Raw genomic sequence first — 10,401 nt, 5'->3', positions numbered from 1 at the left:
TTTTCATTAATTTTTCACTCCTTGGTGAATTTTTCGTTGAAATACGCTTGAAAGTCCGCAAGTTCGGGATATTTGTCAACTGCTTTGTCGAAAAAGCACTGCAAATGGTAGCAAAGTTTGATTTGTTCGCGATAATTCAGGATGAATTTTTGACTCAAGTTGATACTTTTGAAAACTTTCGCCAGCGGATCGTTTTTGGGAAGCTCCTCACTGGAAAATTGCACCTTTTTGACGTGTTGCAACAAATTTTTCAACATTTTCGTGTTGAATTCGGCAAAATCCTTGGTTTCTGGTTCATTGTTGTTGTTATCGTCGTTGAATTCGAGTGGCGTTCGAAGAGTGTTGTAGACATCATTGACGCGATAAAGGTTCATGTGACTCTCAACTTCGGTCAATTGGATGGCGATGAGGTCCTCGCGATAAATGTCAAAAGCCTTTTTGCGGGAAGTTGCTTTTGGGGGCATCGTTGGATATTTTGAGGATGTCTCGTCAGATTCGGTTGGTGATGTCGGAGGACGAGGATCAGCATCGCGCCAGTCACGATGGTTCAAGGAGGACATCAAGAGATGTAACGGAGTGTCACGTCCCGGTTTGAGAGTGTCCTTGCACGGGTTGATGCGGGTGAGGATTTGACGAGCAAGAACGGATTTGATGCAAGGAGTGCGTAAGTTCTTTAGTACGTTCGCGTATAAAGTAATCGAGAAGTGAGGGAAATCTGAAATTAGAAAAATTTTTTTTTATTAAATTGTTATGAGAATTAAAAATTGTTTCTTACGCTATTTTTATGTAAACTTAAGGATTTTAAGTCAAGTATTTTTTTATAATTTTTTAAATATTATCATAAAGTATATTCTCTATGTTTCGAACTGTTAATTTTTGTTTTTTTTTCAATTTTTTATTTTTTTTTTCAATATGAATCTTTATCAAAGTCGAAATTTTAGACTTAAACTTAAAAAAAACTTAAGACTTAATCTTGCTTAATTTTTTTTTGTTTGAACTTAAAGACATTAAGTCGAGTTACAATTTTTAAAGTAAAAATATTTTTGAAAGAAAAAAAATAAAATATTGCTAAAAAATTATATTTTTATGATTCGACTTAAAGTCCTTATGTTAGGTATTTGATTTCTTAAGTTAATAAAATAATCTAAAATATTTTAACTTAAGCTTAAATTTAAGAAAATAAGTCAAAAGTCAGTTAAGTTCTTGGCTTTTTGATGATATTTTGAAAAAAAAATTAAAAATTTGAAAAAATCTTTATTAAGTTTTTTTTAAGTTTCGACTTAATTTGACTTACTGTAACTTAACTAAAAATAAAAGTTAAAATAAGTAAATTAAGATTTATTTAACCTATACTTAAGCTTAAGTAAAGGTAAAATCAAGAAAAAAAATTGAATGAAAAAATCTAAAATATTTTGACTTAAGCTTAAGTTTAATACTAAGTCAAAAAGTTAATTATTTCTTGGATTTTTGACTAACTTTTAGGGCAAAATATCAATTTTTGTGAACCTAAGACTCATTTTACTAAATAATTATTGGAAATCAACAGAAAAAATCTTGACTTAAAATCCTTAAGTTCTTAAAAAATATCATTAATTAGCGAATAAAACAGAAAAAAACTCACCATCCATGAGTCGTTTCAGCTCTCGAGCAAAAAACTCCGTATTTTTATTGATGCTCGGATACTCAACTGTGATATTCGGAAATCGACGGAAATCTGTACGGAATTCAGCAACATTAACGCAAGTGGCGATCAAATTCATGAGGCGCTACAAAAAATTTAATTAATTTTTGAGAATTTTTTCAAAAAAATCAAAAACTTACACTCAACACCTCCAAATCTCCTGTGGGATAATTCAAATGTACACACTCAATGAACACTTTCATGATCCGTTTGACGGCATAATTCAACGAAAAGACTTCAGTTGGCCACAACAACGCAGCTATCAAGGGTTTCTTATCACTTTGCAGACCTTTTTGGATATTTCGCGGATTTCGCAACATCCAAATTGCCAAATCGCGTTCCATGAGGTTGACGAGAAGTCCCAAGACGCGGAAAATTCGTTCCATCTTTTCGTTGCGGGAATTTTTCTTGAAATCATAAGTTTGTTTCGTGTGTTCCTCCCAAGCGGCGAAATTCATGTCCATGGTGTCGTTGATGTTTTGACGTGATGTCGAGGGACTTGCTTCGTCGTCGTTCCGTAAATTGTGTTCCAAAAGTAAAATCAAGAGGTTGAACAAGCCTTTGTCCGTTTCGTATTCGCGTTTATTTTGAAAAGTCTCCAACTGCAACGGGTCTGTCATGAGACGAAAATATCGATCTCTGACTTTAGTCCAGCACGGCGGGAACTTTTTCATCGTTTGCATGAAGATATCGTGTCCCGTTTCCTGAATTGCCTCGCTGTAGTTCTCCTGAAACTTTGATTCGTTCGTCGCGAGCATCGTTTCCAGCATTAATTGCAACAAACTTTCACCCAAAAATTCTCCTTTCATCACAATGTTCGACAATTGCTCGAAAAATACGTCAATTTTTCCGTCAGTCACAAAGGCAGCAATTTCGCGCGTCATAAATTCGTCAAATTCTGCGGGATTTTTGTTGTTTTTGCCACTTGCCGAGTGATTTTGCGTGCATTTGCCCAATTTTACGACACATTCGGGAGGTGCAGTGAGTTGCAAGCGACCCACAACGTCGAAATAATGTTTGCCGAGCACATTTGCGATGTTTTGGCTGAATGCATTGTCCGGATCTGAGGATTCTTGGGGTTCTTCTCGGGTTTTTTGGCGTTTGACTGGGGTTTCGTTGTCCTCGGGAGCCTCCCGTTTCGCTGAATAGTGGCGGGAGAGAGTGCGACCTGGATTTGTTGTTGACATTTTTGATGGAGATGCGATCTCAGTCGTGTTAATATCTCGTAATGGCTTGCGATTCATCGTTAAAGTACAAACAACTGGGAAAAATCGGTAAATGCGACATTTAACTAGCGATTTGACGTGTTTTCGGATAATTTGAGTGAATTTTATCGGAGTTTTTCACGAAAATTTGACCGAATTGGTTTCCGTGTTGTTGTCTGTTTGGAGATCGGGATCAAACTGACTGAATTTTTATGAAAATTTTCAAATAACTCTTTTTAAAAATGATAAAAATCGAAGAAAAACTAATAAAAATGCAAGAAAATCCAAGGAAAAGTCTTGAATTTCCCAGATTTTCATGAAAAAATGAAAATTTTCAACGGATTTCATCAAATGAAGCTCTCTGATTGGCTGAAAATTTGCACGCAAAACGCTCTAATTGGCTGAAATCATCTTTTAACGGTAAAATCCAGTCACGATCCTCACATGTTAATTAAATTCTGAGGTGAGTAACGATAAAAAATCCTCAAGACGATCAAAATTGATAAATTCTTAAACAATTAGCCATTTCGCTGGTAAAAAAAATAAAAAAATCCGTGATAAATCGTGAAAAAATCGGAAATTCGGCTCGATAAACGGCTCCGTATCCTCATATAATGCACGAATGTTGTGGAAATGAGGATCGAGAACGCACATTTGGACAAATATTTGAGAAAATTGTGAGTGGCAGCAATCCAGCATCATCGACGACATACGAAACAAAAACAATAATTTACCAATCGCTATTTATTCTGGCATTTTTCATCCTAATTGCCTATTCGTTCTTGAGGGAGGCCCGGCAGGAGCCTCACGACACACAAAAACACGCGAAAAAACAGGACTAAAGGTGAGAAATCGACAAAAAATTGTGACCAAAGTGAAACAGTAGCCAGCGTTCCTTCGAGATGTGCATGTGAAATTGTACGACACACACAATGGAAGCCATTTGTGTAGAATGTGCTGATATTTTTGTGGATTTTTTACGGAAATTCCAGGATGAAACCGAAAATTTTGATGAAATTTCATCAAATTCTGCGGAAAATTATAAAAATATCAAAAAATTTCCGCGTTAAATGCATTTTACATGTGAAAAATCGAAAAAATACCTGTTGCTACTGTTTCCGGGGTTACAATTCCGACAATTACTAACAAAATTTTTCGTTTTAGATCCTTTTTACGGAGATATTAATTGGAAATAAGACGATCACAAATGCGAATCACAAATGAAATTCGAAAAAGATAATAAAAATAAAATCATGTCATCGAATCATGAGCCACCGGTGAAGAAACGACAACGAATAGAGGACGATGAGGTGGCTAACAACAAAACGGGCCGTGCTGGAAGTGTCTCGCTGAGTCCGAATCATTCCACGAGCTCAGCAGGCAGTAATTCTCCAAGCACAAGTAGTTCCACGACCTCCGTTGACGAGCTAGATCACGCTTTGGGTATCCATTCGAGCAGCAGCACAGACTTACTGAACACCACAAACGATAGTTGCAAGGATCCCGTGTCCTTGGGCGTCGTACTGGAACAGGATTGGACGGATTTCGTGTCAGCTGTGGAGGAAAAGCAGTGTGTTTGCGGTTTAGACGATGCTACGATACGAAGGCCGTTTCAGCGATACTTGCAAGTTGATGGCGCGAGTTCTGCGGTGCCGTTGCACGAGTGGCCCAGTGATCATATCGTGAAATATCTGTCAAATGTGCAACTTTTCTTCGATATTTATCTGAAACAGAATGCACGGGGCACGATTTGCGGGAAATTTGTCGAGTTATGCGAGTGTATCGTCAATACGCAAGGACTAAATATGCTCGAAGACGTCCTGGAATTATGCAATGTGCGTACGGAAAGCATCAGCAAGAACAAAAATGGGTCGGCAGCGACAAAGTACATTCTGTATCTCTCTGGTAGAGTAATTAGCTGTTATTTAATTATCATTAAGGAGGAGTTGGACAACAAGTGGCTTAAGAAAATCGTCGATAACTTATTTATATTCGAGAAATTGAATGACCTAGCGATAAGACGAATTAATTTTAGTCTAGACATAATTAAGTACATCATTGAATTTAAGGATATGGACGAACATCCGTTGGAGGAGGACATTAACGAACAACTTGCCGTCAATATGCTACCACCAATCGAAACAAATTACTTTGCCCAACAGTATTTGCCCGGCAGCAGCAACAATTCCGCCGTCACCTCGTCAATTTTTCGCAATTTAGCTGACGCGAGTCACACACATCATCATCACCGTTCGAACGTTGCTGCCACAGACTGCCACTATGTTACCTTGACGGACTCTGAGAGTTTCGACACCACCCAGATCAAGTGTGTCACCGTGCAGATACTCGAGAACAAGTGGCCCGCTCTCGTCAATACGATGCGCGACATGATCCAGAAGCATCGTGATATCGTGCATGCCGAAACGTGTACTTTGACCTTTTTGAGCTTATGGGAGAACATCATCAGTGTCAAGGCGAATTTATCTGTTGTGGAAACGCTTCCGTTTTACGCGCAACTCGATAAATTCGAACTTTTGCTTTGTAGTCACCTCTCGCCGATCATTTACAAACAAATGCTTGCCTTGTTCAACGAAGCCCTGTGTTACGGCAGCACCTTGGCTCTGCAGGACATCCTCCCGGAAGAAACGTGCAACTTGGCGCATCACATTGTGCGACACGTGCGCGATTTTCGCATTCTGGATTACTTGCCGCGACAACGTCAAGCAAGTTGCGACCCCATTTCCGTTGGATTTGCCGGGCAATCAGCTCCCACGATCGAATATGCACCAAACACCCTCGACATGTCTTCCAGTGCCGCCGTTTCCGAAGCACAAACCTCGCCGCCGCCGCCGCCCACTCTTGCCACTTACGACAAAACCCTGTTGCAGAAATTAACGTTACTAGTACTCAAAAGTGTCGCCGTGTCCGTCAAACAGATCCGTTCCGACAGCAGTGACTCGTCCATCGACTCGCAAGACTACGAGGCGCTGCAAGACATGATCGTGATCGAACGCTCGATCCGCGACGTCCTCACACGACTGGAAACCTTCATGAAAAACGCCCTGGAGTTCCATCCGGAATCGCATTTCAGCAAAATTCTCATTCATTTGTTCGCCGATCAGGACGATTATTTGATCGAAGCGATGGTTTGTACGCTGGATGTTACGGCGAGCATTTCGTTTCGCAATAACGCGTTTCCGGAACTCGTCGCGATGCTCAATCCGGTCTACACTTTCCTCGAATTCCTCAATATGATTAGCAATAGTTCGGATTTGCTGCTGGATCTGCTCGTCAGCAACGAAACTTGCTTCCTGCTGTATTTGCTGCGGTATTTGAAGTATATTCGTCTCAATTGGTCCATGTTTGTACAAAGTTGTCAGGATGCGCGCTTCGGAAATAATTGTCTGGATGAGACGATGAGTGTGCTGATACGACTGCGACTCAAAATTAGCAGACTCGTGTCGAAAAGTCTGTATCCGTATGATATTTCGCCGATTTTGCGGCTGCTCGAGAGTTGCGAGAGTCTGTACGAGGGAAATGAATTGAGCTAAGCGAAAAGCGCGATATGGAGACCAGTGCCTTAGTTACGTAAGTGTGTTCGCTTTAAGGGTTATTTTCTTCTTAGTTTTGTAAGGTTTTTATTTTTTGCGTAAATAAATTAACAGTTAAGGACGTAAGTTGTAATTTTATACATTTTTTTATAAGAAAAACTCTAAAATAAATTGTAAATTCTTCTTTTTTAAAAAAAAAATTGTTTTATTTATTTTCTAAAAAATTTCATCACGAAATTAAAGCGAAATTCGAGTTTTCTGGAAAAAAATTAATTTTTTGAAATTTATCAAAATTTTCAAAATTAATCAAATAAGTTTTTAGGTATACATAAATTAAGGTAAGATTTACAAATTTTTATATAATTTCAAAAAGTGAACCAAAATTGTAATTAAATTCTGTTAATTTTATATTTTTTTTTAAATTTTATACCTAAATTGTTAAATTTTTTGTTTTTATAAATTTTTTTTAATTTTTTAAACTTTTTTAGAATATCAAAATGATTTAAATTTTAATTAAAAAATTTTTCAAGATTTTCAAAAATGTGCAAGTTTTGAGATTAAAAGAAAAAAAAACTTTTATTCTCTATTTTTTCTCAGTTAATTATCAGCAATTTTTATTTTTCGAATTGACTTTCTGTTTTCAAAATTAATAAAATAAAAAAATTATTTTTAATATTTAAGGCCGCTCCAAATGAAACTCAATAGTTTTGTCCGATGCCCCATTTTATATTCGAAAATCCAATGGGGCAAAATAAAAAAAAAAGTTAAAAATTTCATCAAAAATTACCGATTTTTGATGTATTTCCATAATTTTTCATAAAACTTTCAAGAAAATTTTTCAATTTTTAGTAATTTTTGTATTCAAAATCGTATTTCAACATAAAATTTTCTTTTAAAAATAATTTTTTTTATAAAAATTATTGAATTTTGTTTTTCAAAAAAAATTTGACGGTTATTTTTTGATATTCATTTTTTTTTCAATTTTAATTAAAAATTTTTTAAATCAATTTTTAATACACAAATATAAGTGTAAAAAACTCAAAACAACAAAATATTTATTAAAAATCAAAAATTGTTGAAAAAGTTGGCATTTTGTATGAAAAAAGTATTTCAAAATGTTTTATTCTTTTTGCCCCCCCCCCCCCATTTTTATTTCAAAAATTTTGGACAAAACTATTGAGATTCATTTGGAGCGGCCTAAATATATAAAAAAATTCTTAATAAATATTTATGTATTTAATAATTTTTTTAATTATTTTTTTGTAAAAAAATATTTTTTAAAGTTTCCGATGAATTTTTCCATATATTTTTTTCTAATTTTTAAATAAATTTTTAATTAATATTATTTTCAAGTTTGGACTCTAAATTGAAGAAAAATTAAATTAAAATTTCTAAAAATAATTTTTAAAAAAATGGTCATGTGACTTAATTTATTTTTCACCTAAATATGGTAGATTTTATTTTTCATGAAAATTTTATTTTTTTTTTACACAAAATGAAAAAAAAAAATTAAAATATTTCTACTGATTTTTTTTGAAAGAAAAAAATAATTTTTTAAATTTATTTTAAACCTACTTTATTTAATTTTGTCAGTATAAAAAACCTTAAAATAAGCCAATTTGATAAGATTTTTTTAATTTCTCATTATTTATAAAGGTAGATATTTGAACATTTTTATAAATATTATTTCAAAAAATTGAGAAAAGAATTTTTTTTGAAATGAATTTTAGCAATTTTTTAAAAAAACTAAAAAATATTTTTTTAGTACTCAAATGTCATTTATTTCTCACACTCTTCAATTTATTTACATTAAATTTCTCTGTTTTTAAGTTACTTTGTAGTTATACGATACATCGTAAGTCGCAATCAAGGTATACAAAATGATAATATTCGCCACGAAAAACACCGATCCCTGCAGAAAAATAAAGTCAAACGTGTTCCATCCTTTATATTCGAGCAAATACGCCGGCAGCAACCATCCACCTTGTGCCAAAAACCACACAATTGGCAAAAAAACCGCCCTCTTCAGCCCCAATCCCCTCAGATTTTTCGCGCAAACCGGAATCAGCGACAGGAACCACACGAAATACTGCGACGTGACGACCGAATTGTACGTCACCATGAGAAAAGCGATCGTGAACAAGCAAAAAGGCAACGATTCGCGATTCGTTCCGTACTTGATGCTGATCAAAAAGACCGTGATGACTTGCGGGAGCAACGTGAGGATCTTTTCCGCTGCAGTAATCGTGTATTCCGACCCCAAATATTGCAAATAGAAGAAAAGCGAAAAATTGTGACGCGTATCTTTCCTCACCAGATGATACAAAATCGACTCGTAGAGATAATCGAAGCCGTAAAAGGCGGTCATGGCACTTGTGAGTGTCACAAAAGCTGCAATTGTGCCAAAAATGAGACTTAACTGCTTCCGGTTGATCTGCAGGAAGACATTTGTAAAATCCTTGTAATTATCGATGACGTTAATTTTGGACAGGGCGAGGAAACAAGCGAACGTGAAACCGATCGGATACAACCGGAAATGGATGGAAGTCCCCAAAAAGAGTCCAGCGACGAAAAATTGATTAAAATCGCTTTGTTCCTGTTTCAGCAAGTAATAAAGGGCAGCAAGGACCAAAGCACAGGATACTGCATCGCCATTCCCTCGTGTGGCGATTACCATCGAAAAGGGGTTGTACAGCCAGAAATAAGCACAATATTCGGCAATTTGGATGAATTTCGGCGGTAATTGGTTCGTTTTGAGTTCACTTTGTCTTCGGCGAATGTATTTCTTGTTCAGCTTCTCGGCAATTTTGAGTTTGTTGTCGACCACAGTGCGCGAATGAAGAAATTCTTCACACACGATCTTCTTTATGAGGATCCCAATTAAGATGTCGAAGCAGGAAAAGAGGACTTTTCCGAAGCAATTGTGGATCCAGTGGTTTGGCAGGAGCAAATAAGCCAAAATTGGCGTATAACGGAACGTGTGACGCTTAAAGGGAGACTTGCCCTCAAGTACGTGTCTCGCTCCGTCGGTCACAACGCGATAATCGACATCTGTGTATGGCACCTCCGATACCGAATCCTGTATTTCACCGTAATTTATCAAAAATAATCTGATAACTACACTTATCACCAAATGAGTATTGAACGACATTTTAATATTTTGTCCTTTTTTCGTTGATTTTTTTTTATTTTTTAAGTTAGTAAGTTACTTGTCTATCGTTAATTTTTTAATTTGTTAAAAAAACTACTTTTTCACTATTTTTCAGTATTTTTTTTATAATTTTGTCTTCATATCAGCTGCTGCTTTTTGCAAACATTTTTTGAACAATTGAAATTCCTTATCGCACGCTTTATGGCCCACATTGAAGTCTTGCGTCACACATGTCGCATAAGCGCCTGCCTGAACGCCACACTTGCCAAGCAGCATCGGATACTGACGAATTCGCGTATTTGCTTTCCGCACCGCTTCCATTAAGTTTTATTTTGTTCCTCTTTGGCAGCAGCACGTCTCTGTTCTAATTCAAGGCGTAACAAGTCGTAGTCGCCCGATGGTCGCAAAAAGGCGTCGTACAGTGGTCGCGAAAAGAAAACTACTAAAAATACGCCGATGGCCGAACCAACGACAGCTCGGGGGTAACGATGGAAAAAGTTTTGCTTTGGTATGTGGTAATTGTGCGGTGGTCGATACTCCAATGGGGATTTTTTATTTTTGTTCATTGCCTTCTTTCTTCGCCGCGGGACGTTCTTTGTAGACGCGATCGAGTTTAATTCCTTCGCAGCAAAATGATTCTTTGTGGAATTTCAGGCAGCACTGGCGCATATCCTCGAGGGCATCCAAACAACGGTCTTCGATGTAGTGATTTCCTAAAAACGAGAAAAAAAGCCGGAGACAATTAATCGATATTACATCATTCTGTTTATTTATTTGTTACTCACTGTCCAAACAATCCTGAATGCGACAAGC

At 36.3% G+C, this 10,401-nt stretch overlaps 3 protein-coding genes across 3 annotated transcripts; 1 reads left to right on the top strand and 2 right to left on the bottom strand.

Moving 5' to 3' along the window:
* Positions 1-10: 10 nt before the first annotated feature.
* Positions 11-3,063, bottom strand: LOC134832695 (uncharacterized). Its single transcript, XM_063846812.1, has 3 exons — positions 1,822-3,063; positions 1,622-1,766; positions 11-715 (listed from the first exon to the last, which is right to left on the bottom strand). The coding sequence occupies exons 1-3, from the start codon at positions 2,923-2,925 to the stop codon at positions 15-17; spliced, it is 1,950 nt and encodes a 649-aa protein (XP_063702882.1). The 5' UTR covers positions 2,926-3,063; the 3' UTR covers positions 11-14.
* Positions 3,064-3,399: 336 nt separating this feature from the next.
* On the top strand, positions 3,400-6,593 carry LOC134831482 (protein lines). Its single transcript, XM_063845217.1, has 2 exons — positions 3,400-3,730; positions 4,051-6,593. Exon 2 carries the CDS (start codon positions 4,107-4,109, stop codon positions 6,435-6,437), a length of 2,331 nt encoding a protein of 776 aa, XP_063701287.1. The 5' UTR covers positions 3,400-3,730; positions 4,051-4,106; the 3' UTR covers positions 6,438-6,593.
* Positions 6,594-8,207: 1,614 nt separating this feature from the next.
* Positions 8,208-9,721, bottom strand: LOC134830987 (GPI mannosyltransferase 1). The gene has a single exon (XM_063844612.1). The coding sequence runs from the start codon at positions 9,586-9,588 to the stop codon at positions 8,263-8,265; it is 1,326 nt and encodes a 441-aa protein (XP_063700682.1). The 5' UTR covers positions 9,589-9,721; the 3' UTR covers positions 8,208-8,262.
* Between the last annotated feature and the right edge of the window lie 680 nt (positions 9,722-10,401).

Source organism: Culicoides brevitarsis, chromosome 2 (assembly GCF_036172545.1).
Source record: "Culicoides brevitarsis isolate CSIRO-B50_1 chromosome 2, AGI_CSIRO_Cbre_v1, whole genome shotgun sequence".
Taxonomy (NCBI): Eukaryota; Metazoa; Arthropoda; class Insecta; order Diptera; family Ceratopogonidae; genus Culicoides; species Culicoides brevitarsis.
The sequence above is the reverse complement of the archived record's forward strand: the minus strand, read 5'-3'. Positions and strand labels throughout refer to the sequence as shown.

Bases quoted from the DNA above. Each gene is read 5' to 3' on its own strand.
- LOC134832695 (XM_063846812.1), bottom strand. From the start codon at position 2,925: ATGAATCGCAAGCCATTACGAGATATTAACACGACTGAGATCGCATCT. The intron at 1,767-1,821 runs GTAAGTTTTTGA...AATTTTTTGTAG, and splicing joins GAGATTTGGAGGTGTTGAGT to CGCCTCATGAATTTGATCGC. The intron at 716-1,621 runs GTGAGTTTTTTT...TTCTAATTTCAG, and splicing joins GCTGAAACGACTCATGGATG to ATTTCCCTCACTTCTCGATT.
- LOC134831482 (XM_063845217.1), top strand. From the start codon at position 4,107: ATGAAATTCGAAAAAGATAATAAAAATAAAATCATGTCATCGAATCAT.
- LOC134830987 (XM_063844612.1), bottom strand. From the start codon at position 9,588: ATGTCGTTCAATACTCATTTGGTGATAAGTGTAGTTATCAGATTATTT.